General features: G+C 47.3%; 1 protein-coding gene across 1 annotated transcript in view; it reads left to right on the top strand.

Moving 5' to 3' along the window:
• Positions 1 to 27,473, top strand: part of FH (frataxin-like protein) — a 97,121-nt gene that overhangs the window by 19,751 nt on the left and 49,897 nt on the right. The window contains exons 2-4 of the mRNA XM_086493124.1: positions 25,525 to 25,597; positions 25,687 to 25,734; positions 25,823 to 25,917. Coding sequence (XP_086349250.1) covers positions 25,525 to 25,597; positions 25,687 to 25,734; positions 25,823 to 25,917 — 216 coding nt within the window. The remainder of the gene's footprint in view (positions 1 to 25,524; positions 25,598 to 25,686; positions 25,735 to 25,822; positions 25,918 to 27,473) is intronic.

Raw genomic sequence — 27,473 nt, 5'->3', positions numbered from 1 at the left:
GCGTCGCTAAAAAATAATTAAAAAAAAAAAAATTTAAAAAAAATCTTTTTTCCACCTCTGCGATTTCCGAAAATTAGGGTTTCTGGCAGAAATTAGGATTTGCAGGAATATCAGGGTTTCTGATGTCGGTAGCCACGTCATCACTTTGTGACATACCTCCCTCTTGAAAGCATTGTAATCGACGCGATTACGCCTGCAAAACCGACAAAAGCCATAAACCGTCTTAACAGACACTGACTGTTAGTACCTACGTACTAGGAACACACATCTAGCACATGTACAAAATCGACAGTCACATCACACGACATCACAGGACATCACCAGACATCACAGGACATCACATGACATTCAACATTCATTCGGATCTTAGACCATGATTTATCGGCAATGTAGCTAGCAATCAACTCTAGGTCCAATCGGGACCTCATCGATGTCTGATTGACTAACCCCTATTGCAACCATGTCTATTCGAGATCAATCAGACCAAAATGTTGCAGTCATTTCGTCTATCAGTTCCTGCACTCAAAAGAAGTGAAGAACAAATCAATATCATTATCAGGAATTCCATTTCATAAAGTCATCCAGCAGAATACTGTCAGCTCTTAGTATCCTTGAAGCTCAAAGAGACATCAGTGACTTTAGTATCAAAATCAAGGCATCTGTTGACAAAGGAGCGGAGTAACTCCCCTCTTGTGCATCCTACTGCACCAGATCTTCGGCCAAGCTGCATTTCTGGGTTCTGTTTGGAGTAGACTATGCTAAACCAAAACATCGAGGTAAAGTTTCATGATCCGAGGAGTATCTGCTGGGTCCTCCTCCTCCATCACTTTGCATCAAATGCAAGAAAGTTCTTGAACTTAACCAAGAACCGCCTTCAGACTTTACCTTTAGTCTTTGTATCCTTATGTGCCAAAATCTGTTCAGGAACAAGGATCTCCTCGTTTTCTTCCACTTCGGGTTGCTCATCAGGCTTCCCATCATCAGGCACATCACCTTTAAAAGGTTTCAAGAGACTCACATGGAATGCATTGTGAATCCTCCAAGTATCTGGCAATTTCAATCGAAAGGAGACATCATTTATCTTTTCAGTGATCTGGAAAGGTCCGTAGTATCGCAGACTAAGCTTTGGAAAAAGCCTCTTATTTCCCTTTGTCACAAAGTGATGACGTGGCTACGCATAGCAGAAACCCTAATTTCTGCCAGAAGCCCTAAAATTCCTGCAAACCCTAATTTCTGCCAGAAACCCTAATTTCTGGAAATCGCAGAAGTGATTTTTTTTTTCTTTTGGGAAATTTTGAGCGACGCAAATCTCAGCTTTTTTCTATGATTTGGGAGAAAGAGAGAGAAAAAGAGAACTTGCTTTTTACTGACGCTCATTGAGAGAGAGAGAGAATCTGCTTTTGCTTTCAAGCTTTTGGGGCTCTGCTTTTGGGCATCCCTTGTAATCTTTAAATTAGTGGTGAGGGCTTCACTTCTCAGAGCATCTGGACGCAGAGTCCGAGAGTGAATCCCGAGCCACTCTCTTGTACTTTGAACTGACTAATACAAAAAGAGATACCGAACGGGGCGCCAGCCTTTGGGGCCAATATCTCTAGGCACGGAACTCCGCCGGGCCAGTGCAAATCTATTGTGATTTGTGAATTGTTTTGAAGTGGTTATTTGGTGCTGTCGCGATTGATTCTTGACTTGGAGTGTCCAAGTCTGTTACAGTGGTATCAGAGCACGGCCGATTTCTCTTCTACGAGAAATCCGATCCCCAATTTTTTTCCGCGGCACCTATGGCTTTACGAAAGGATCAGTCGACTCCCTCTGCATCTGGAGATGCGGGCAGGGATCACAACGAAGATTCCGGCAAAGAGTATGGCCCGCCTCGGCCTACTCAGGCGGAGCGGCGAGAGATGGAGCGTCGCCAGTTGATCGGCGATGCAACGAAGATGATGCTCAATTTTGCAAAGGACCCAAAATTTGCAAAATATTGAGCGAGACTTCTTTTCAAGAAGTGCATGAGCAGTGGCAGAAAACCACTACACACACTCTCAAGAAACCTTCTGCTCACAAGAAATATTCAGAGAAGGAATTAGAAGAGGTGGTCGATGCACGGATTGCTCAGCTTTTTGACGTGCAAAAGAAAGCCAAAAAGCACGGCAAAAAGCATAAGAAAAGCACTGACTTCCCGGGATATTTGGGTCGTCAGTCGACTTTTGACAAGGCAAAGAAACGGAAGAAGGGTGTTCGATTTGAAGGAGTACCCAGTTCTTCTTCTCCTTCATCTGACAGTTCTTCTAGCTCTTCAGATTCGAGCGAAGAAGACAGAAAAGGTAAAAAGAGAAGCAAGAAACAAATCTTCGGAAAGCGCACGAAAAAGGCAAAGAAGGCTACATCTCGCTCAGAGAGTGACAGTTCTATTGAGGACTCGTCTATAGACAGCTCAGATTCCGATGACGGAAACTTTTATGTGAACAAGAAGAATTTTTACAAAGCTAACTAGTATGACTTTCTCAAAGATAAAAGCAAGAAAGTTCGAGAGTTTAAGGAAGGTGGCCACTCGATCAAGTTTGATACTTTTTCAGGATACTCAGATGCTTCGAAGGCTGTGTCTTTTATACAGCAGTTTGACATCGCTTTCGCGGGAGGACGCTATTTAGAGAACTCCAAGATTCGGAGAGCTGCCTCTTACTTTAAGGGGAATGCTCGTACTTGGTGGTCCACGCTTCTTTTAAACAAGACTACGCCAGTTAAATGGCTGAAATTTAAGAAGCTTTTTATTTCTTCTTGGTTGACGCAAGAATATGAACGAGATATATGAGCTGCTTGGAACCATCTTCGGATGACCAAGAAAGATACAATTAATGCTTACTGTGAAAGATTCTGGAGCTCTTTTCTACCCGCCTCTTCATTCAAGAAGATCTCGTTCAGAGAATAGATTGAGCGGTTTACCTTGGGTCTACCTACAGAGATCCGAGATCACTGCTTGGAATAGAAGTCAGCTTTTATTCAGGAGTTGATGAGTCATGCGAAGCGGGGCTTTGCCATTCACTCTGGCAGTCTGACCTACCCCACAGATGAGGCCATGACACAACGAGCTGAACAGACTTCTGGGAATGAAAGTAGAAAGAAAAAGAGCAACCCAAAGAAAAAAAATGCACGACCCAAGCTTACTCCTGAGGAGAGAGCTCGCTTCATCAGAGAGGGGAAGTGCTTTGGATGCGGGGAACATGGACATATCTCCGCGAAGTGTCCTAAAAAGGCACAGAAAGAACAGAATGATAAAGACGACGACGACAGGCCTGAGAGTTCGAGAGCAGCTGAGGAACGTGGTAGAAAAGGCAGATAGAAAAGCAGAACTGGTACCACATAGCGTGGGACCTGCACCGAATCTAATGAATGAAAGTACAAACTTTGCCGCTTTTGGGGCAAAGTGAAGGATCAGGAAGCTCTTTTGAAGGAGCCAAGGCAAACTTCTTTTCACTTGGAATTGGCGGCTCGATTTGGAATTACGCCCGACAGACTGACGCCACAGGTGGAGGTAGTTCGACTGGCACCCGGATGGGATGTTGCCATTACACCGAGCATTGGCAAACTTCGTTTGCAATGACAGGGGTGTTCATGGCACGCAAGTGACGTTCTACTCAGGACCCCTTGGTACCACAAGAACTACGCCGTGGTTGACTACCGGGCCGAGAAAGCGACTTTGATAAATGAAGGGCTTAGAGATTGTACTTGATGAACTTCAGTGTCTTACTCATTCTTTTGGGAGAAAGCTGAACGATGGATAAAGGTTGAATATGTTTTGACCTGATCAAAAGAACGCCAAGATTTTTCTCCATACTCATGCCGATTGCTTTTCAGAGGGCTTGAAGATCAAACCATTGATCTGATACCTGGAAGCACGCCACCAAACCGGCCACCTTACCGTGTGAGCCGAGTATAGAATGAAAAGATTATGAACCCAGTGAAAGACCCCTTGGAAAAGGGTCTTGTCCAACATAGTACTTCACTGTATTACTCTCCACTGTTGTTGGATTTGAAGAAAGACGGATCTTGGAGAATGTGTATCGATTATAGCGCTCTCAACGAAATCACCATCAAGAACAGATTTCCGCTTCCTAGGATCGATGATATACTCGACAGGTTACAGGGATCCTCGTGCTTTAGCAGGATTGACTTGAAGAGTGGATATCATCAGATCCGAATCACGCTGGGAGACGTCTACAAGACAGCCTTTCGGACGACTTTTGGGTTATTTGAGTTTTTGGTGATGCCTTTTGGCTTAACCAATGCTCTTCGACATTTAACCGGATGATGGACAGGATTTTTCGAGAGTACAGGCTAATTGTTGGCACTTTCTTTGATGCTATCATTGTTTTCTCCAAGAATGAAGCAAAACACAGAAATCATATGCTTCAGAGATACATTTTTTTTGGGATTTTTTTTTCTCCCTACCAAGAGACTTTTCCGACCCTCCCCCTTCGCCATCTACGCTACGAGTTGGACCAATTTCTATGGAGGTGATGGTCAAGTCGATGTTGGACATGATGGCACAACAAGAAACGAATCGAGTTGCGTTGGCAGAACTAGCAAGCAAAGCAAAACAACAGGAAGCTAAGGACGGTGAGCGCGACGAAAGAAACGAAAGAATTGCCGCACAACAAGAAGCAAATCGCATTGCTTTAGAACGCGAGGGCGACGAACGAAAAGAAAGAAAAGAACAAAGAAAGGAGAAAGCGGCAGCACGAAGCGCGGCCTTGGAGGCCGAGCGTGCCGCTCAAAGAGTGGCCTTGGAGATCGAGCGAGAGGCTCAAAGAGAACTACGCAGTCAAGAGTTGATTCGACAAGTCTTGCCTCGAAATCCGAACCAGCCAAAGATCGTGGGAGTTCCTCAAGTGGCGCAAGCCACGATACGGATTCCAACCATCTAGTCATAGAGAAGTTGACTTTCAGTAAGTATGATGGTAAGATGGATGCTACGGTTATTCATTCTTGGTTGCATCAATTTAATGCTTATTTTGCGACAACTAAGAAGACAGGGAATAGCAAAGTTTTGACGGCAGCTATGTACCTTGCTGATGATGCCATTAATTGGTACCACGCCTGGCAAGAGGCACAGTTAGCTGCACACCTAGAAGAAGTCGACGAATTCACGTCCCTTTTCTTCAATTGGGCTGATTTCCAAGACAAGCTTAAGGCGCGGTTTATGCCATCTCAGTACCTTGCACAATTGAAGGACGATTGGCGCGCTCTCAAGCAAAATGGTATGCCGGTTATGTCTTTTTCAAATTGTGTTTTGCAGCTAGGTACCCAATTACGCAAGTCGAATGATGAACACAAAGAGGCATTCCTTTATGGATGGGACGAGTATATCAAGTACGATGTCGAGGTGCTTGATCCAATCGATCTCAACAAGGCGGTAGCGATTGCTCTCGCACAGGAGATGAAGCACAACAAGGGAAAGCCTAAGGAGAACAAGACTTCCACAAGTACCTCACAAACTTCTCAGAACCCTGAGAACGGTAAGAACGGTAAGAATGGTAACTCTTCTAACCAATCTTCCAACAGTCTCTCAGAAAAGAATTCTTCCAATGAATCTAAGGGTAAGGCTAACAAAATTGCTAAACCTAAGCTTACTTCAGATGAAAAGGTAGCACAAGGAATTGCAGGAGGATACATCACGTCGGAAGAGCAAAGCACTTATTCTAAGGAAGGTCGTTGTTTTCATTGTCACATTAAGGGTCACATAAAAAGAACATGTCCTAAGCTTGAATCGAATGAATCTAAAGAATCCACAGAACCCACTTCCTCTGTCAATGCAATTAATGATAACACGAGTGTGCCCCAAGTTTCTTTTTTTTTTTTTCCAAGAAAAAGATCCTTCTATTAGTTAATGAAAACTGCCCATAGGGCTACATCCACCTCTGCAAGAGAGGGCTACAACAAGCATGATGGGGAGACTCTCCCAATGAAAAAACAGCATATATACAATGGGGCTAGATCAAGAAATGGGAGGAGGGAAGAGCCACACAGGTGGACAGTAGTGCCATCTGAGCACCGCCTGGACCATGGTGTAGAAAGGCCCAGGGCGCCAGAGTCGAACGAAAGCCTCGCGGCGCTCCCGCATGCGGTCGGAGCTGCCCTGTAGTCCCTCAAGCTGTCCTCTGAGAGTATGGATCAGCTCTAGCCAAAAGTCACGAACAGTCTCTGCTGGTGGCACAGGGCGAGCCTCAAAGATGCGGAAACAACGGGCCCGCCAGATGAACCAAAGAGCTAGGCCGTTGATGAGCTCCCAGCACTCCTCTCTCTCACTGCACCACTCCTGTGGAGTAAGGTCTGTAGCAGGCTGGAGTGCAGGTCGCCCCCCCTGTATCACTATCATCCTGCTGGTGGAAGATAGCTCAAACTGTAGTGCCGGGCCCGTGAGGGTGGACCAAGCCGCTGCCCCCCAAGTGTATTGTTGAGCCGCGGAGAGGGTAGGCATCAGCCGAAGAACTCGTAGCCACACCTGCTGGGCCGAAGGACAGTCCCAAAGACAGTGTCGCTGACTCTCCACCAACTGGTCACAGGCTGTACATGCGGCCGAGAGACCACTATGCACAAGCCAGCTCCCTACTGCTGTGGCTCTGTGCAACCAACCACTGGAACAAAGTGACGCGCCTCGGCTGTCTGGAGTCCCACAGCCTCTGCCAAAAAGCTGCCAAGAACTCAACTGTGAGACCCTCCTCTTGCCAATGACGTGCTGCAGCGGGGCGGGCCTCTCTCTGCGCTGCAAGTATATGACGTCCAAGCCGAACAGTGTACTGAAAGAAAGGGACTCTTGGGCAGTCTGTAGAAGAGAAGGGGTCCCTCCATAGCCACTCACCAGGGTCCCATTGTACTCGTGCCAGTGGACAACACTCCCGAGCCCATAGCCTCCAGTGTCCTGTCTCGAGAGCTGCTGGGTCAGGGTCTATGACGCAATTCCTCCCACAGATGCCCACAACTCGGATCCTCTGGAAACAGCACTCTGCTACCTGCGGGGCCTCTACTGTAACTCGCTGTAATCGTCCCCCACCCTGAAGCTCAAAGAACAGGGCTGGGACAGTCTCTGAACAAGCCCTGACTGAGATGAGAACCTCCAGTCGTGTGAAGGCTCCCATCCATCGGGGTGCTACTGGCTCGAGAGGCGTGAGCCACTCAGCTCGAACTGACTCTGAGATGTCCTGATACATGCTCTGAACCCCTCTCATGCCCTGTAGCTGGACACCTTGCACCTCCTCTGACAAACCTGTAAACTCTAGCCAGTCACCTAGAGAGCGCGCTAGACCTGCTGCCATGGGACCCCATGACACATGAGGCCTACTCCCAACCAGGTGGCCTCTCTGAGTGCTAACCATGGGGTTCCAGACGAGGGGCTGTCGTAGGCGCTCCTCCGTGCATGTCGGTTGTCTCTGCTCTAGGCCACGCCGTAAGAGCTCCCAAGAGCGAAGCAAACTCACAGCGAATCGGTCCTCCAGTCTCCTGCTCAAACCAACTCGGCGCAACTCTGTAAAGATCCATCTGGTCGAAGGTTGCCAAGGGCCTCCTGACTGAGGCACCCTGGCACGAAGCCTCTGCAGCAAGAACTCTTTCCAGGGCTCCTCGCCTGGAAGGAGTCCTTTGACGACGAACTTCCCAAGAAGGGCTCTGCTCTGCTGTGCTGGATCAATGATCCCAAGCCCTCCCTGAGAACAAGGAAGTGTGATGACCGACCAAGCCACCTTGGCTCGGGCAACCTGAGTGTCGCGACCTGACCAAAGGAAGTTCCTGATCAGCCTCTCTACCTGGCTGATACAAGAACTCGAGAAGATCCAGCAAGAAGTGATGTACCACATAGTTGCTAACAACACCTGGTTGGCAACTACTACTCTACCAGCCAGCGAAAGTCGTGTTGAGCTCCAGTGGAACAGCTTTCTCCTGATGGACAGGAGAAGAGGAGCAATCTGCTGCTCGGGGGACAAATCCAAACCAACCTGACAACCCAAGTATCGAACTGCATTCCCTGGGGGAATCCACCTGAAACCCTCTCCTGGCATCCACTCTAGCACAGGAGCACTGCCAACCGAGAAGGCCACTGTCTTTCTCCAGTTGATCCATGTGCCTGATGCACAGCAGAAGGTCTCAAGAGCCTGCCCACACCTTTGTAAATTGGCCTCCTGGCCCTCTAAGTACAAGTCTGAGTCGTCGGCAAACTTAGCGTCCAGAAGCTCATCTCCCCGTATCGGGAGTGCTAAGCCCCTCAAACCAACCTGCTGTGACACCAAAAATCTGCTCATCGCCTCCGCATAGAACAGAAAGAGAAAGGGGGCAAGAGGACAACCCTGTCTGACCGATCGTGTGAGCATGAAGCGCTCTCCTCTACCTCCTGCCAAAAGCACCTGACTGTGAGCCTGTCTGTACAAAGCCGACACCCCTCTGATCCAAGCATCTGTAAAGCCCATCCTGCGAAGCGTGCCCTCTAGAAAGTCCCAGTCAACTCTGTCGTATGCCTTCTCAAAATCGAGAAGAAGAATCACAAGGTCCTCCCCACGGAGACGTGCCAGGGCATAAGCCTCCCAGAAAGTGAAGATGTTGTCAAGGTTACTGCGTTCCTTGACAAAACCTGTCTGAGTCCCATGTATAAGGCTCTCCAAAAGTGGCTGAATCCTCAAACTCAGAGCCTTGGCAAGAATTTTGTAGGCTGAGTTGAGGATGGTGATGGGGCGCCACTGTCGAATCTCATCCAAGGAGCCACCCTCCTTTGGAATGAGGTAAATCAGGCCCTCACTCATGCTATCCGGCATCACTCTTGTGTGCAGAATGTACTGAAAGGCACTACAAAGATCTGGGCCAAGCAAGTCCGAGTACTCCAAGAAGAAACTGGGAGTCAGCCCATCCTCACCTGGACAACTACCACGAGGAAGGGCCCTAAGAGCCGTGTGCAGCTCCTCAAGCTGAAGAGGTATCTCCAGCCTCTGGCGCATCTCCTCAGTCACAAGACAAGGCATCTGCGCCCAAACCTGCTCCCTGCATGCATCCTGTCTCTCTGATTGGGGCTCAGCCGTTAGTAGCTCACGGTAAAAGTCAGTAGCAACTGCACGCATATCCTCAGGCTCACAAGCAACTGACCCATCGGGTCTCCTCAGCTGAGTGACCTTGGCATGCGAGTGCGGAGGTCCTACTGTCTCAAAAAAGGCACCTGTCACTCTGTCACCTATCTGAGTCCACTGAGATGCCTGTAGGTGAAAGGCAAACTCATGGCGCCTCTCCTCTGTGCGAACAAGCTCCTGTCGAGCCTGCTGTAACTGCTCCTCCAACCATGGACTGTCTGGATGCTGCTCCTGCATCCTCTGTAGTGAAGCAATGCCTCGTCTGAGACGCTGCTCCTCCTCTCTCGCTGCGGCCCGTCGAGCCAAAGACTCCTGGAGAAAAAAGTGGCTAAGCTGAGCTAGGCCTAAGGCCACTCTGTCTGCCGGTAGAGCCTGGCTGTCCATGCCCTCTGTCCAAAGAGCCTCTACCCTCTCTCTGAGTGCTGTGTCCAACAAGACCCGCTCTGGGATGCGAAGCATCGTGCTCCCACTCCTCTGCCTGTCTGCCACTGTGAGGATCACTGGTGCATGGTCCGAGAAGGATGTCCCTGCCAGGATGCCCACTGATCCCCCCAAGTCACTGAAGTGGTCACTAGTGTAGAAGCGATCTATCCACGATAGATTCACTCCTCCCACTCTGCGGTCTGATCTAGAGAAGGCAAGACTCTCTGGAGGCCTCACAAAGCTAGAATGCTGCCATGTATCCGAGACCCTCAAGGTCATACACAACCTCTCCCAAGTTGCTAACTCGACTCCATGCACAGTAGCATGGCTGCCTCCGATCTTGTCAGAAGGGTCCTCCAACATGTTGAAGTCCCCTCCTACACACCAATGGTCAACCTGTGGCAAAGACTCAACAATCTGTGACCAAAACTCTGCACGAGCACTCGCCACATTGGGCGCATAGATGTTCAGGAAGCCCACAAGGCCACCCTGAACCTGCGAAGTAATCCATTGAGCCCTGCCTGGCACAATAATCCCTCTGCCCACAATGGCCTGCTGCAATGAGTCCGCAATAGTCATACATACCCCACCCTGGATGCCTCCAGGTCCAAAAGCAGCTGACCAAAAGGAATCATAACGTCCATGCAAAATCTGACCACAGCGCCGGATGCGGCTCTCAGACAAATGGTGCTCCTGGAGCATAAGGAGATCAATCTCTCCTCCCACAAGGCAACGCTGAAGCTCCTGCCGCAATCGGCCCCGCTGTCGCTGAAACTGGGGCCCACCTAATCCCTGCACGTTCCATGAGACGATCCTCATGGGGAGCGAGAGAGAATAGATGCTGCAGCAGCAGCAAGACGGGCTATCTTCGAGGCAGGCTTGGATGGGGAGTAATCCGCATCCGAGCGTCCTCTAGATAGGCGAGCCTGTAGTGAGTGCCTGGCCCAAGCCCAAGCAGAGCGAGCCGAGCGTAAAGCAACCTCCTCTGTCCAGGAGTCCTCATGTATGTATACATAGCAAGGCAAACACTGTGTATCAGCAAAAAAGTACACCACAATGTGCCTACATCCTGCTGAGTCTGGGGGTGTCACCGCAAACTTGGCCAGTGGCCACAAAGTCTGCAGCAAATCTGTAACTCCAAGTTCTCCCATGTGGTGAGAGAACTCGAGAACCTGTGTATGCAACCATCCCACCACTGAGTCGAGGGACCACTCTGTCTCGGTCCTACCGCAGAGAGGAAAGGAGAAACCAACTGTTGAGTCCAAGGCCTCTGTCCCCCTAGCGGCGAGGAACAGAGTGTGGACCCTGAAGTAGGCTGCCTCGTGGTCTGCTGTGGAATCGCCGAGAAAGCGAGTGAATCCGTAATCGAAGAAGTCCCAGCGGCGTCGGAGGTCAATGCTCGTCAGACCACGAGGGATAGCTGCAAGGGAAGATGTCTGAATCTGCAAAGGGGGCCGCAAGAAGGGCTGACCCTCTCTCGCTAGGCGACTCGTGGCAAAAGCGCTGCCAAGAGATCTCCTAGCCGCCGGTGAGGGACCAGTCTCCTGAGTCGACTGTGGTACTGAAGCAGGAGGAGGGGGAGAAGGAGCTGGGGGGGGCGGAGGAGAAGAGAAGCGGGGCGGGACGACAGAGACAGGGGGGCGAGGTGGGGAGTGGGCGGGAGCAAAGGGCGGGGGAGGGGATGAGGAGGAAGAGGGGAAATCTGAAGGTGGAGGGGCTGGCGAGGGTGAAACGGAAGAGAAGGCTGGCATAGGAGGCTCCTCCTGCTCAAGAGGACCAAAGCGGTTCCCCGTGGGAACCCACTGCTGCTGAGTAGGCACCTGAGGGCCACTCTGAGTGCCAGGCTGTCGCTGTGGCCCCTGGCGTCGTCGGCCACGGGCCTGTTGCCACCCCTCCTCCGCTGGAGCCCCAGGCTCGGAGGGTTGCTCAGAATCTGTGCGCTGTGTCGCAGGCTGAGGCTGCGGCCCAGCCTTGGCAGGCTGGGGCTGAGGCTGAGGTGCAGGTCGTGGTCTCCTCCGTGGACAGGCCTTCGCTAGGTGGCCCATCTGTCTGCAAATGAAGCACTGGTTCGGGAGACCCGAGTACTCCACACTCTGCCTAAACCAACCCCCACTCACCCGAGGCAAAAGGATGACCTTCGGGAGCGTGTGGGTATCTCTGACCAAAACTCGAACTGAAGGGATGCCGGCCGCCTTGGCAGCTACTGATGCTGCCGTACGAGGTGTCTCCAAAACAGTCCCAATGGCGGAGCCAATCCTGGAGAGCAGTGGAAGGTACTCCCTCCGTAAACCCGGAAAGCAGACTGAGATGGGGATGTCTGCCTCCTCTACGAGCACATCCGATGTCGGGTCAAAACCGTGTCGCCATTGTCGAAAGTGGGCGCGTGATGCTCGGATAGCCAGTGGACTCATAGCTATGACCTTGGAGGCCATCTCGGAAGTCTCGAACTCGATCTGGTAGTACCCCCGTCCGAGGATCTGGACATCCAAAATCTTGCCCACCTCTGCGAGAAGGTGGGCCTGGAGAAGGTCACGCAGCTCTCCTCTGCTGGGTCGGGTGCCGAGAATCTTGCAAATGACCGAGGTCGCCTGCAGACGCTCTACCTCATCGGCTAGGCTCGCTTGCTCTATCGGTGAGAGAGCAAGTCGAATGGTGGGCTCAGCGGTGTCGGGCGAGGGGGCTTCGGAGGAGTCCCTCTGAGGTGGAGCATGAGCCTCCATTAGTGTCTGCTGCTCTGAAGGAGAAGGGCGGACGAGAAGGCCAACGCTTGAGAGCTCGGCAAGGAGAAACCAACTGAGAATCCACTGCCAGGCAATTCAAACGAGGCCTTCGGAGGAGGGGGGGGTGCCCCAAGTTTCTTATGACCCTCTTATTGATGATTCTCTCATTTAATGTTATGGTCATAGGATGGGGCAGCGTTTTGTCATATTGTTTGACCCAAGTAGTATGGATGATGTGATCAGTCCCTCTCTTGTTGAGAGAGCCCACCTAGAAGTTAGTCAGAGATCTCTTATCGAGGTCTCTGGCTTTGTTCCCGGTATGGATCTCTCATCACGAAGGAGTGCCTTGATGTGTTGTTTGCAATTCAAAAAGCTGCCTTCACTAGAAGATTTGTTGTCTCTCCTCTCTCAGGATGTGATATGATTTTGGGCGTTCGATGGTTTCCTGATGCTAACCCTCTCATTGATTGGGAGGCTAACACTTTCACTCTCAATGCCAAAAGTGATTCTCCCATTGTCATTCATGGAGAGGACATTGTTCATTCTCCATCTCTCATTGCTAATATGCAGGACAAAATTGAACGGATTCATGAGAAGGAGACTCTCTCAGTCTCTTTTTCTCCACAGCATGACACACAGGATTTGCATGATTGTGAGCAGCATGATGATTTGATTGACAATGATCAACATGATGATTTGGATGATAAAGACAAGTATGATGATTTGCATGATCAAGATGTGATTTTTCATGAGCATGATGATTTGCATGATCAAGATGTGATTTCTCACAAGCATGATGAGTTGCATGAAGAAGCTGTGATTGTTTACAAGGATGATGTGTTAGTTGATGCTTTTGCTAGCGAAGCTAACCTCGTTGCAGATTCGATCAATCACGAAGGATCGATCTTGGCTCTCGACCCTAGGTCCAAAGAACCCTCACAGGAAGTATTATGTGTTTGCATGATTGATATGCAGCATTGTACTAGTGTTTCATTCGTGATCATTTCCTGTATTTTCGTCAGCGTGTTTATGTGATCCCTTTTCCTAGGCATGACATATTGTACGTTGAGCACGTTTCACTCATGGATGAGCACGAATGTATGTGGATTTTTCATCAAAAGCTGAAAAGTATGCATTCAAGGAAGTCGCATTCCATGTCTCTTCCTTGGCATGACACATTTGTAGAAAGAGCACATGAAAGTATGAGCACCAAGCATGGGCATTTCCGTTGTGAATTGCCAAAGTTGATTGCTCTAGATCAAAAGATAACGATTCGATCTCATTGTTTGCGTGTATGTGGTGAACGGGTTAGTACTGCGTCTCTTTGTTCATCTACATTGCATGCACAGTCTTTGAGGAAGACAAGATTTTTTCCACTCACTTTACATGGAATGGGTATGTTCATGTTTTTGTGTTGGAAGTGGTTTCATGAATTTTCAGCCATGGAGATTCTTGAAGAAGGAAAAAGCATGACTCTAAATGAAGTTGAAGAAATGAAGGAGCCTCAATAGACTTTGTGTCGCTTTCGGCGCGGCCCAAAGAAGCAAGCGTTGCAGACCTGTATGAAGTTCAAGTACCGCACGACCCACACATCAGAGTGCGCCGACGAAGAGTCCCTTCCAAGATTCCGGATGCTATTGGCGATCTCCCTTGACGCCATGTAGCTCGGTACCAGTACCTCACTTTGAAAAGGAGGGGATGTCACGTGACACATCCAACCCTTTGTGTCCTTGGACAAGCTACAGCATGATCAGGGTTCAGTCAGTCTAGTCAATCTAGAGTAGAAGTGATCTGGCACTTTTGTGAGTCTATTCGTAGACCGTGCATGCCCAATCACTTAGTATAGATGCATATCCTGTGGTTGCACACAACATGATCATCTGTATTCGCATCAGAATCCATCAGAATCAGTCAGGGGAATTTTCTAGTGCATTTAGCCTATTTTACCTATTTTTGGCATTTCTCACTTATTAATTTAAGTGACTATCCAACAAAAGAAGGTAGGGCAATTTTGCTAAGTTTGTATATAAGCAAACTAGAGCTAGCACGAAATGGCAGAAGTGGCAGCAGGAGCTCCACGCTCAACAGGCAACTTCTCAGCAGAACCCCCCCAAGGAGACCTAGCGTTTTTGGAGCAGAGCCATCACCTAGTGTTTTCATCACAGATCAGCCAACGATTTGCTTTTGCAGATTCCGGTGGCAGCAGAACCTCAAAGCAACCTAGCGTTTTGCATTTTTGCAGAGCAACTGGCGACATCAGCAGAAAGTCAGTCCTAGCGTTTTTGGTTGCAGATCAGCCCCGGCGTTTTGCAGCTTTACCGCGACGGAACAGCAAGGAACATTAGCGTTTTCAGTTTTCAGCAGTTAGCACCCGCAGATCAAGTCCCGAACCTCGCAGATCTCACCTTCCCGTAGTAGATCCTCGCCGCACGGTCAGTTTCTGCAAGGTTTACAGTTTCAGCCCGGAAAACGCAGATTTCAGCATCTGCGTTTTCAGCGTGTCGTCGTCGCATCGTCGTCATCGACATCGTCACCGACATAGAGTCAGAATTCAGCAGATAGAAGATTAGCAGATTTCAGCCCATAGCGTTTTTGGACAGCAGTAGAAAGATTGCAGATTTCGGCCCTAGTGTCGGCCTCGTCATCCTCGTCGTCATCGCCGACATAGCCTAGACCTGCATCAATTTTATGCATAATCATTGTACCAGTTTGTGCAATCATAAGTAGATCACTCTCGCCGACGAGAGTGGGGCCTTCGGAGGAGGGTTTTACAACGTCTCTGGTGTCGTATCTCTCTTCTCTCTATCTCTCAGTCTGATACACTTGCACGCATAGTGTCCATTCACTTTGTTGTGATCATAGCTGTTAGGTGCAACGGAATGAATGTTGTATTTTCTCAAGATTAGTGATCCTTATTGCTCAAGGTTCCTTTTAGTTCTTTAGGGAATGAGAGAGCTTTCCGTCTTATGGAGAGTGCTATGATCACGAACAAAGTGAGTGGATATTGTGCGTGCAAGTGAATGAGACTGAGAGAAGGAGAGAGAAGAGATACGACACCCGAGAGGTTGTAAAACCCTCCTCCGAAGGCCCCACTATGTCTTGATTGCGCAAAGGTGTACAATGCGTATGCAATGGACTGATGCAATGGGACTATGCTGACGACGACGACGGTGACGATGACGGCTTGGGCTGAAATCTGGGATCTTCTTGATGCTGAATTTCTTGGACTGTTTTAGGGCTGAAAATGACTGTTTTGGGCTGTGTTTTTATGGCTGAAAATGGGGGAGCATCTGCAACCATTCTGGGGGAGTTCTGTGTCTGTGTCTAAGGCTGAATACTGCATTCTTGCTGAGGGTTATTGGCTGAATAAAAACGCTGGTTCTTAGGGTTTCTGCTGCGTTTTCGAATGGGTTGCTGCCGGCTGAAAACGCTGATGTTCTGCAGCGTTTTGAAGGGCTGAATACACCTAGGACTTGCACTGCATGCTAGCGTTAGTGAGGGCTTGGTACTGTTGCCACTGGAGAGAGAAAAACGCTGAACCTGCTGAGCTTTTCCTTGCGTTTACAAAGGCTGATTTGCTGCAGATCTGGCGTTAGTCACTTGATGGAGAAAACGCTGGCTCTTCTAGTTTCTTGGCGATAGCTTCAGGGTGGGAAAAACGCTAGATGAGGGGAGATGCTGGTGATGGAGATCTTGCCCGGCGAGGAGGAACTCCAAACGCTGGGGGTGCTGAGGGGGGGGTACTGCTGAGAAGTTGCCTGTTGAGCGGGAAGCTCTTGCTACCTCTTTTGCCATAAAGTGTGAACTTTTGTTTGCTTATATATTAACTTACCCAATTTGCCCTACTGCCTACCCAACAAAAGTCACTTAATAAATAAGTGAAAAATGTCAAAAATAGGGAAAATGGGATAAAGTCAGTTGAAAAATTCCCAAACTGACTCTGATGGAATCTGATGGAAATGCTTATGCTTTTGCGGTGTGCAACCGGAGGATATGCATCTATGCTAAGTGACTGGGCATGCACGGTCTACGAATAGACTCACAAAAGTGCCAGATCACTGCTAATCTAGACTTAACTGAACTGACTGAACCCTGTTGTGGTGTAGCTTGTCCACGGACACATAGGGTTGGGATGTGTCACGTGACATCCCCTCCTTTTCAAAGTGAGGTACTGGTACCGAACTGCATGGCGTTGAGGGAGATCGCCAACAGCATCCGGAATCTTGGAAGGGACTCTTCACCGGCCCACTCTGATGTGTGGGTCGTGCGGTACTTGAACTTCATAAAGGTCTGCAATGCTTGCTTCTTTGGGCCGCGCCGAAAGCGACTCAAAGTCGTCCGAATTTCCTTTCTTGCTTCAACTTCGTCTAGAGTCCTGCTTCTTTCGTTTTCAAGAATCTCCATGGCTGAAAATTCCTGAAACAATCTCCAACACAAAACCATGAACATACCCATTCCATGTAAAGTGAAGGAAAAAATCTTGTCTTCTCTAAAGACTGTGCATGCAATGTTGATGAACAAATAGACGGAGTGACAACCCGTTCATCAAACACATGCAAACAATGAGGTCGAATCTTTTCTGTGTGATCGAAATCAATCAACTGTGGCAAATCACAATGGAAATGCCCATGCTTGGTGCTCATACAATCATGTGCTCTTTCGTAAACTGTGTCATGCCAAGGAAGAAACATGGAATGCAACTTCCTTACATACAAACTTTTCAACTTTTCATGAAAAATTCGCATACAATCGTGCTCATTCATGAGAGAAACGTGCTCAACATACAATATGTCATGCCTAATAAAAGGGATCACATAACGATGCTGACTAGAATATAGGAAACCTTCACAAATAACACTTGAACAATGCGTGCGTATCAATCATGTGAACACATAATACTTCCTGTGAGGGTTCTTTGGACCAAGGCTCGAGAGTCAAGATCGCTTCTTCGGGATCTATCGAATCTTCTTGTGGGGGATCTGTGGACCTCGACTCGAAAGCCAAGATCGATTCTTGGTGATTGATCGAATCTACAACGAGGTTAGCTTCGCTAGAAAAAGCATTCACTAACACATCATCCTTGTGAACAATCACATCTTCTTCATGCAACTCATCATGCTTGTGAGAAATCACATCTTGATTATGCAAATCATCATGCTTAGAAATATCATTCAAATCATCATGCTTATCTTTGTCATCCAAATCATCATGCAAATCCTGTGTGTCATGCTTGGGAGAAGAAGAGACTGAGAGAGTCTCCTTTTCCCGATCTTGTTGCATCTGTGCCTGTATTCGAGAAAAGAGTCGCAACATCTCTTGCCTTATGGCTTTGTTCTCGCGATCAAACTTGGCTTGCATTTCTTTGTTCTCGCGATCAAATTTTGCTTCTCTTGCTTTGGCTTCCAAGCGTGCTTGCTTGCTCTCACGCGCTATGGCTTCCATTCTTTCTTGGTACTGGCGCTCTATGGCTGCCATGTCTTCTTCGTAGGTCTTTCTTTCTGCTTCTCTATCTTGGTCTAACTCCTCCATAGGAGTTCGTGCAATCTTTGTCGTAGATGGGGAAGGGTCGGAAAAACCTCCTGGTGGGGAAAATTCTTCTTCGCCTCTCTCATGCTCATCACCTCCAAGCGAAGTATCCATTCCGCTTCGAGTGATGACCATTCTGCAATCGTGGGTTCTTGTGGGATCTTGGGTTCTTAAGTCCACGAGGAACTTGGGTTCTTGCAGGTCTTGGGTTCTTAAGTTCACGAGGAACTTGGGTTCTTGCGGGTCTTGGTTCTTGGGTTCTTGGGGTTCTTGAGGTTCTTGAGGTCCTTGATTCGTGAGAATCTTGGGTTCTTGAGGTTCTTGAGGGTCTCTTTTGCTTGCAAATCGCGTTGGAGAAGGATCTTCTCTTCATCTGAGTTCTACCCTTTTCTGCGGGCGCACCCCTTGGCGGCCTTGCGCTCACACCAATGTTGCTTTTTCCCACCTCACGTCGATTGGCCGGCCGCTAAGTGCACGGTCCGCTCTCAATGAGTGAAAAGAGACACAAGGGGAGGCTGGACAAGCCCTTCTTTCTTGGGATTCCTGTCACTCTTCAACAAAACACGATTAGGAATCGCCACGCCCAAGTAAACTTGGGTTCGTGCGATCGCAACAAGCAAAAAAATTCTTGTGGTTCTTTCCTTGAGTAATGCAGAACACTTCCAAAGCTCTGATACCAATGTTAGGTGCGGTGGAATGAATGTTGTATTTTCTCAAGATTAGTGATCCTTATTGCTCAAGGTTACTTTTAGTTCTTTAGGGAAAGAGAGAGCTTTCCGTCTTATGGAGAGTGCTATGATCACGAACAAAGTGAGTGGATATTGTGCGTGCAAGTGAATGAGACTGAGAGAAGGAGAGAGAAGAGATACGACACCCGAGAGGTTGTAAAACCCTCCTCCGAAGGCCCCACTCTCGTCGGCGAGAGTGGTCTATGTCTTGATTGCACAAAGGTGTACAATGCGTATGCAATGGATTGATGCAATGGGACTATGCCGATGACGACGGCTTGGATTGAAATCTGGGATCTTCTTGATGCTGAATTTCTTGGACTGTTTTAGGGCTGAAAATGACTGTTTTGGGCTGTGTTTTTATGGCTGAAAATGGGGGAGCATCTGCAACCATTCTGGGGGTGTTCTGCGTCTGTGTCTAAGGCTGAATACTGTGTTTTTGCTGAGGGTTATTGGCTGAATAAAAACGCTGGTTCTTAGGGTTTCTGCTGCGTTTTCGAATGGGTTGCTGCTGGCTGAAAACGCTGATGTTCTGCAGCGTTTTGAAGGGCTGAATACACCTAAGATTTGCACTGCATGCTAGCGTTAGTGAGGGCTTGGTACTGCTGCCACTGGAGAGAGAAAAACGCTGAACCTGCTGAGCTTTTCCTTGCGTTTACAAAGGCTGATTTGCTGCAGATCTGGCGTTAGTCACTTGATGGAGAAAACGTTGGCTCTTCTAGTTTCTTGGCGATAGCTTCAGGGTGGGAAAAATGCTAGATGAGGGGAGATGCTGGTGATGGAGATCTTGCCCGGCGAGGAGGAACTCCAAACGTTGGGGGTGCTGAGGGGGGGGTACTGCTGAGAAGTTGCCTATTGAGCGGGAAGCTCCTGCTGCCTCTTCTGCCATAAAGTGTGAACTTTTGTTTGCTTATATATTAACTTACCCAATTTGCCCTACTGACTACCCAACAAAAGTCACTTAATAAATAAGTGAAAAATGTCAAAAATAGGGAAAATGGGATAAAGTCAGTTGAAAAATTCCCAAACTGACTCTGATGGAATCTGATGGAAATGCTTATGCTTTTGCGGTGTGCAACCGGAGGATATGCATCTATGCTAAGTGACTGGGCATGCACGGTCTACGAATAGACTCACAAAAGTGCCAGATCACTGCTAATCTAGACTTAATTGAACTGACTGAACCCTGTTGTGGTGTAGCTTGTCCACGGACACATAGGGTTGGGATGTGTCACGTGACAATAGAATTCTCTCATTAAGGCGGAAGGCTCTACCTTCCATAAGAACAAAAGGAACGTTGAGCACAGTTCGGAGCACTCATCTTGAGCGAAGCGCAAACATTCATTCCGTTGCACCTAACAAGAACACTGCCAAAGCTCTGATACCAATGTAAGGTGTAGCGGAAGTGAATGTTGAACTTTGCTCAAGATGAGTGCTCCGAACGGTGCTCAAGGTTCCTTTTACTTAGGGAAGGGAGGGCCTTCCGTTCTTTAATGAGAGAGTGCAAATGATCACAAACAAGTGAATAGACACTATGCGTGAAAGTGCATGAGACTGAGAGATAGAAAGAGAAGAATACGACACCAGAATGTTGTCAAAACCCTACTCCAAAGGTCCCACTCTCTATGGCGAGAGCGGTCTACTTATGATTGCACAAATCTCTATAATGCTTGGACTTGCCGACGATGTCGACGACGATGAGAACGACGACGAGATGGGCTGAAATTTGAAAACGCTAATGGCTGAAATCTGCAAATCTATATCTGCTGAATTTTGACTCTATGTCGAGGACGACGACGCGACGACGATGCGCTGAAAACGCAGATGTTGAAATTTGTGTTTTCCGGGCTGAATCTGCAAACTTCGCGGGATCTGACCGTGTGGCGAGGATCTGCTGGGGGAAGTTGAGATCTGCGAGGTTCGGGGGCTCTACTGCGGTATCTGACTGCTGGAAACTGAAAACGTTGGTGTTTCTTGACGTTCCGTCGCGGTGAATCTGCAAAACGCTGAAGTGTGATGCTGATGTAAAAACGCTAGGGTTGAAAATCTGCTGTTGGGGGAAATCTACTAATGCTAGGGCTGATCTGCTGTCGTCAAGTGGATCTGCTGTGTCTGCTAATGCCGAAGTTGCTCTGCAATGCAAAAATGCCAAGGTTGATGTGTCTTGCAAAAAAGCGCTAGCTTAATGCTGTTGCAAAAACGCTAGGCCATGCTGTTCTGGTCCTGCTGAGAAGTTGCCTGTTGAGCAAGGTGCTCCTGCTGCCTCTTCTGCTAGAAAGTGCTAGCGCTAGGTTTGCTTATATACAAACTTAGCAAAATTGCCCTACCTACTTTCCAACAAAAGTCACTTAAAAATAATAAGTGAAAAATGTCAAAAATAGGGAAAATAGGTCTATGCACTGTAAAAATTCTCCTGATGGGATCTGACTGGAATCAACCGGAGGATATGCATCTAATCTAAGTGTCTGGACATGCACGGTCTGCGAACAAACTCACAAAAGTGCTACATCACTTCCTATTCTAGACTGACTTGACTGAACCGAACCCTGGTCATGCTGTAGCTTGTCCACGGAGACATAGGGTTGGATGTGTCACGTGACATGGGTTCTTTATGGCTTATGCTCCCTAAGACAGAGCGATGAAGACGGGAGCGTGCCCGATGCACGATGGACTATGTGCGGGAGAGGCTAGTAAGTCCGAGACAGAGACAAAAATTCTTGGTCAAACAAAATTCAAAATCTTGATTGCTCTATCAGATTCTCCTCGAGAACCTGTGTGTGGTGCAGAAGGGATCTGATCCTTTGTAGAAGAAGAATCTTTTTGAGCTCTGATACCACCATTACGAGAGAGAGAGAAAATGAAATGAAATGAAATGTTATATTAACGTCTTCAAAAGGCCAAAATGACCTATGAGACCAATCAGTTACAAAATAGTGAATCTAATACCATGTCTGGGTACAAAAGAACTAGAAGTGGAACAAAATACTACTACTACTACTACAATCTAAAACTACGTGGGTGTAGCAGCTGATACAATAGGTACCCGGTAAACTGGATGTAACAGTGTGTGAAACAAAGATGGAAGAAATGGTGAGGATCCATCCTCATCTGCACTCTGGATGTCGAGAGAGTATGGCTCGAATCTTCTGTTGTAGTCTCCGTCGATGCTGTGTAGCTCCTCTCCTCAGTCGCGGTCGTCTGTATCTCTGTAGCTCCAATGCTCGGTCGATGAGAGTGCCAGTAGTGGTCGAATGAGTGTGGGACGAGCTCTGCAGTGGTGGCTGCTCCTCTGGCTGTCCCATATCTAGTGAAAAGAAATCTGTAATGTGTCTCTGGGACTGCCTCTCTCTAGCTCTCCCCAGTAAAGTGTCTCTATACCTGTGTAACTCAAGTAGATATAGTCCAAGACATCTCTGATCCTCATAACTCATGACCCTAGATAGAGGACCAAAACCCTCTCTGAATAAGCAGTGGAAACGCCCCCGTATCTCATAGAACACTGTGCAATGACATATGTAGTGCAACTCTGTCTCTGGCTCTCTCTGGCATAATCGGCATATCCTGCTGTCTGCTGGTATCCCTCTGAATCTACCGGTCTCAATCTCGAGCTGATGTGAGGATGTGCGTATCTGACCAATGGCACAACGCAAACCATGAGACATATGTGTGTCCATGTAGCTGGGTCGAATCACAAACCCATCTCCTGTGAGGTGGAGAAGATGCTCTCTATAGAAAGCCATCTTCGTGCTCAACTCCTGAGGCGGCTCTATCCATGTCCTCCTGGTGTCGAGCTGGATCAGGTCCTGACGAATGAGTCTAGTGATCTCCACCCGTGTAAGAGACAGCGAGGGTGCCTGAAGAGAATACTGGAAAGGGGGCAACCTGTCCATGGTGAAGCCATGCGTCTGAAACCATGAAGTCATCTGTGCATACCAGCATGAAGTGTCCCCCTGTAGAGCTAACTGTCTGGAAGACTCAAGGGCCAATCTAGCATATCTGTCTCTAGTAGTATCCCATAGGCTGTGCACAAAGGACACTGATCTGGTAAGCGCCTCAATCTCCATGGGGGGGGCAGCTAGCTCTGCTCGAATGATCGCGTGAGGTACGGAGGCCTTGGCTCTAATCAATCGGGAGATCATAGATACCAAGGGCCTCTCCATACGTCTCCAACCATCCTGGCCTACAGAAGGTCCCCATACCTGTACCCCATACATCATAGCTGAGGCTACTAAAGTATCAAAGAGCCATAACTTTGTCCGAGGTTCCTGGAACTGAACCTGCGAACACATCCTCTCCAAGCCTCCCAAGGCCACATAAGCTCTGGTCAGTCTAGTCTTTGCTGCTCTCCCCAAAGAAAACCTCGGCCCAGTGAAGACTATCCCAAGGTAAGTGTATGCATCTGTATACTCCACAATCTCTTGACCATACGTGAAGGTCGGTGCCGATCTCCTGATCCACTGCGGTGTGGTGTTAAACACCATGACCTTGGTTTTACCAAGGTTTACAGACAATCCACTATCCTCTGCAAAACTGTGTAATGCATCCAACTGTCGCTGCATACCCTCTGGTGAGTCAGAGATCAAGACAATATCATCAGCATATAACAACAATGGGATCCACGTCCCTGCCAGCTGGGCACCTCTATCACCCTCTCTGTCAATGTAATCAGACACCTCATCAACATACATACCAAATAGAGTAGGAGACAATGGGCAACCCTGTTTCACCCCGATAGTGGAGTGAACTAAGTCAGATATCCCCTCTGGGGTGCGTACATGTCCCATCACTGATCTGTATAAAGCCATAATCCCCCAAATCAACACTGTGGGCACCCCCATCTCCTGCAGTCTGCGCATCAGTCGAGCTCTCGGTACCATGTCAAATGCTTTGCGGAAATCCACAAAGAGAGAGAGAGAGAGAGAGAGAGAGAGAGAGAGAGAGAGAGAGAGAGAGAGAGAGAGGGCACGGCGGAGTTCCACGCCCAAAAGCACTGGCCCCAAAGACTAGCGCCGCTTTCGGTATCTCTTTATTATTTATCACTACAAAGTAAAACTCCCGAGGGTCCTCTGCTCTCATACTCTGTGTCGAGATGCTGTGCAAAGTAAGGCCCCAGCCCTGTGACAATTAGATCGAGTGCTGTTTACGATATCAATGCGTTTGAAAATGATTCAGCTTTCTGGCAACAACTGTTCAACAAAAAGCGTCTGCCTCCAAAAGCTCACGTAAAACTGCCTGTCATCAGCCCAGCACAAATCGTGGAAATCCGTACAGCCTGCCACGTGGCACCAGTAGATCAAAATGTGGAATTCCGTATGGCCTACATTTACGAAAATCTCTCCCGGAGTCCAAGCTTCTGTCTTTTAGGGTTTTGGGCCCGCTTCATAAGTTCTTCAAGTTGGTCGGTTAAGTTTCTCTTGTCCACTCAGCCATTTCTCTTCGAGTTGGTCATGCCACATCATCACTTTGTGACACTTATCACCAGTCGTAACTTGAAGAGTACAACTCCAATTTGCATAGCATTCTGCTTGTTTGCAACAAAAGTCTCACAAGCTCTATAACGTACGGGGGTTGACTGTTCGTTGGCAAATTCAGAGTGTTGAAAGTGAGGTAGGAAGCAGGCATTGAATTGAGTGTCATAACTCTTTGAGATCCTGGATCTTGGTTAAGTAACTGGCGATTTTGTCCTTGAAGGTTTGCCAAATTTACTCTGGATTCATTATTTGTAACATGGTTTCCAATGTACTCCTTGCTGTTTGAGAAGTCTTGCATGACTGAATATGTGGAATGGTTTTCATTTTTAATGATATGGAGGATGACAAACTGAGAGAAGGCATGTCCCTCCTTGAAATCCCATCTCTTTCATTCTGGGGTAGGAAACTGGTGGTGCTTTCTGTGGACATCTCTTCCTACCATGCGGATTCGCTGCTGGTGCCACATTACCAGGCTTTTTGGCTCATCTCTTATAAAATAATCCCATAACTTCTTTACAATCAGCATATTTCTGATCAAAAAGCTCCATATTGAGTAATTAGTTCTGTTTAATTTGTCTTCCATGTGAGAACTTCAAAGACAGCAGCACTAGTTTATCAAAGTGCACAGAATTGAAACATAAAAGTTTGTTTATTGAGAAATGGATTGCAATGTATAACGTTGGGTGCAAAAAAGGACACAGTTATTCTTAAGAACAGTTTCGTGCATACTTTGTAGAAAAGTAAGTACTAGAAGATGCGCTAAGTCTTCGAGCCTATTAACCTTTTTATGGCACTCCTCTTGAGGTATGTTTTTGCTTGTTATCGTGAAGTAAGTGTTCTTTAATTCACTAGCGGATTTTGTTGTCAAAATAAAAACATGGGATGCGAGTATTACAGCCGAAATCTCGCTTTGAGTAATCATTCACATGTAGTGGTGTGTACACCGTGGTTGCATCCATTGGCATCCCTACCTACAATTTTGTTAGGTTCAGAGCACGTGCTTTACGTACCCTATGTTCTGGATGGCCGAATGTACTGTATGTTGGCTACATGCGTGATAATGCAAATCATGAATGGTGCCATCAACTGTTTCCAAGATTTCCAAATTGTTTGAAATTTTAATAGTTTGGCTCAACTTTTAAATTTTTTTAAAACATTTTTGTTCTTTTCGGTCTTTCTTAAATTCAAGAAGAACAATAACTTGGGTGTTTTGGCTATCTGTTTTAGTGATAATGTACAGTACGTGTACATGATACAAATTGTGTTGAACTTGACTCGCACATTGAGTATAAAAATGACTGTAATATTTGTGGATTCTGAGGGTTTATTGCAATCATAGATATGCTTGGTGAGTGTACTTTAGTCAATTAGATTATCAACTTGGTTGGTATCCCCGCCAAATATTTGGTATGAGAATATGTTGTCATCCAAGTTACGACCAAATCATTTCCTACTGTGTTTCTCAAAGGTTTGCATGTTTGCTAGATGACGGAGAATTTTACAACGATTGAGGTATTTGAAGAGATTATTTTTGTAATCTTCCAAAATTACTTTGCAGCTCTTTGCTAGATGAGAGAGAATTTCACAAATTGGCTGATGAGCTCCTTCATCATCTTCAAGAAAGGTTTGATGTGAGTATTGATGGTATCAGCAAACAACAGTCTTTTATGAAGTTTACATGTTGACTAATGCACTGTTCTTTTTCTTAAACCTAAATTAGGAGCTTGGGGAGGAATGCGATATAGATGGTTTTGACATAGATTATGCGGTATGAGCAACATTTGCACGATACTAATTGTTCTCTAGCATTTGAGGCTCTACGAGTCTTTCACATATCATGTTTTTTGATTTTTTAGGAGGGGGTGCTTACTATAAAGCTAGGGGCATCCTGTACTTATGTTATCAACAAGCAAACTCCAAACAGACAAATCTGGCTTTCATCTCCCGTAAGGTGAGTCTGTGTGTAATGTATACTCGCTCTGCGAGTCATTGCGTTTGCAATGACATGCATGCCTATTCATGCAAAGAGTATTGTGTGACTAAATGACTATCACTGTTTAATTTACCATTCCCTAGGCATTTGAGTTTTGTGATGTCATTGCACATTCTGGTCATTTGGCTCCTTGTGTTTTGGTCTAGAGAATGTGTTGTTTATGTCTTTTATATCATTGAGAGTACTCATTTTGTAAATTTACCATGTTCATCAAGGTGTATTACAAGAAAATAAAAATGTAAGGATGTGGCGAAATATGTTAACATAAGATCTTGTAGATACGAGAAAATTACATCATTGTCATATAATCCAAATGTCCAGTATAGAAAATACAAAAGACAAAAGTAACAAACACCAAATGTGAACAGATGATTGATCTATTAGAGCCAGCTGGTAGCCTATTTGCCAAAGCCTGACATCCTCAGTGAGCTTCCCCTATAAGTACAATCACATGCATCATGGTGTCAATCTCCTCCTCTATGAAGAACGTTGTAAGAGCTGCTCCGTGCTTCTTAATAATGGCGTGGATGTGATGATCATAGATATGTCGGTGACATGGTCTGCAGTAGGTATGAGGGCTGAGATCTACTAATCTTCGTAGCGCTATCTTGGAGAGTCCCATGAACTGGAAGCTGACGTGTCTTTGGGTCCCATTGAGAGCTGTTGCTTTAGAAGCATGTTTGTGCCTGCGAAGCCCCAACGAGGATAGCCCAAGCCATCTCATCAGCGTAATTGATCATTTTGGACATAGGCCCAAATCCCTCTTTGAAAAGACAATGAAATCGTCCCCTTATCAGCATATGTATTGCTACTTTGTCTCTGGCTCTAAGTCACATAGCATATCTGCTACTCTTGAGTTACCGAAGTGGATCTATTTGTCTCTATCTGTAGCAGATGGGAGGAGGTCCAAAGCTTTCCCATGACACATTGAAGCCCATGTGACAGGTGTGAATCGGCCCTAAAATAAATCCATCCTGAAGAAATTGCTCTTTGTAAAACACAATTTTCTCCGCCAACTCTCGAGCAGGAGTCATCCATGTCCTCTAGGTGTTAATTTGCATTAGATCCTGTGTGATAATCTTGTTGATCTCTGAACGTGTGAATGCAAGTGATGGTGCGTCCAAGGAGTAGTGAAAGGATGGCACTCTGTCCATAGTAAAGCCATGCATCTGAAACCTGTTAGAGGTCAGTTTTTTGTCCGGTGGTAGCTCCAGTATCTCATAGGAGCAGATTAGGGAGTGAGCTATTTTGTGGCTGTGCCCGGCCGTACTTGAGGTAGATATACCGTTTCACGGGGTGCACTTCATTGTGTTGCTTACGCGGTAGGCTGGCATGAGGCGGGACCCCTGGCTCCTAGGGTTTCCCTGGGTCAGAGTCTCGAGTCTTCTGCAGTTCTACTACTAAATATGTGTGTCAGGTCACTTTAGCGAGTCATGCTACTAAATATGTGTCTCAGGTCACTTTAGCGAGTTCTGCTACTAAATATCTGTCTCAGGTCACTTTTGGTGAGTTTA

This window comes from Adiantum capillus-veneris, chromosome 21 (genome assembly GCF_014529385.1).
Source record: "Adiantum capillus-veneris isolate H3 chromosome 21, ASM1452938v2, whole genome shotgun sequence".
Classification (NCBI taxonomy): domain Eukaryota; kingdom Viridiplantae; phylum Streptophyta; class Polypodiopsida; order Polypodiales; family Pteridaceae; genus Adiantum; species Adiantum capillus-veneris.
Note: the sequence above shows the minus strand (reverse complement) of the source record. Positions and strands in the feature narration are given on the sequence as shown.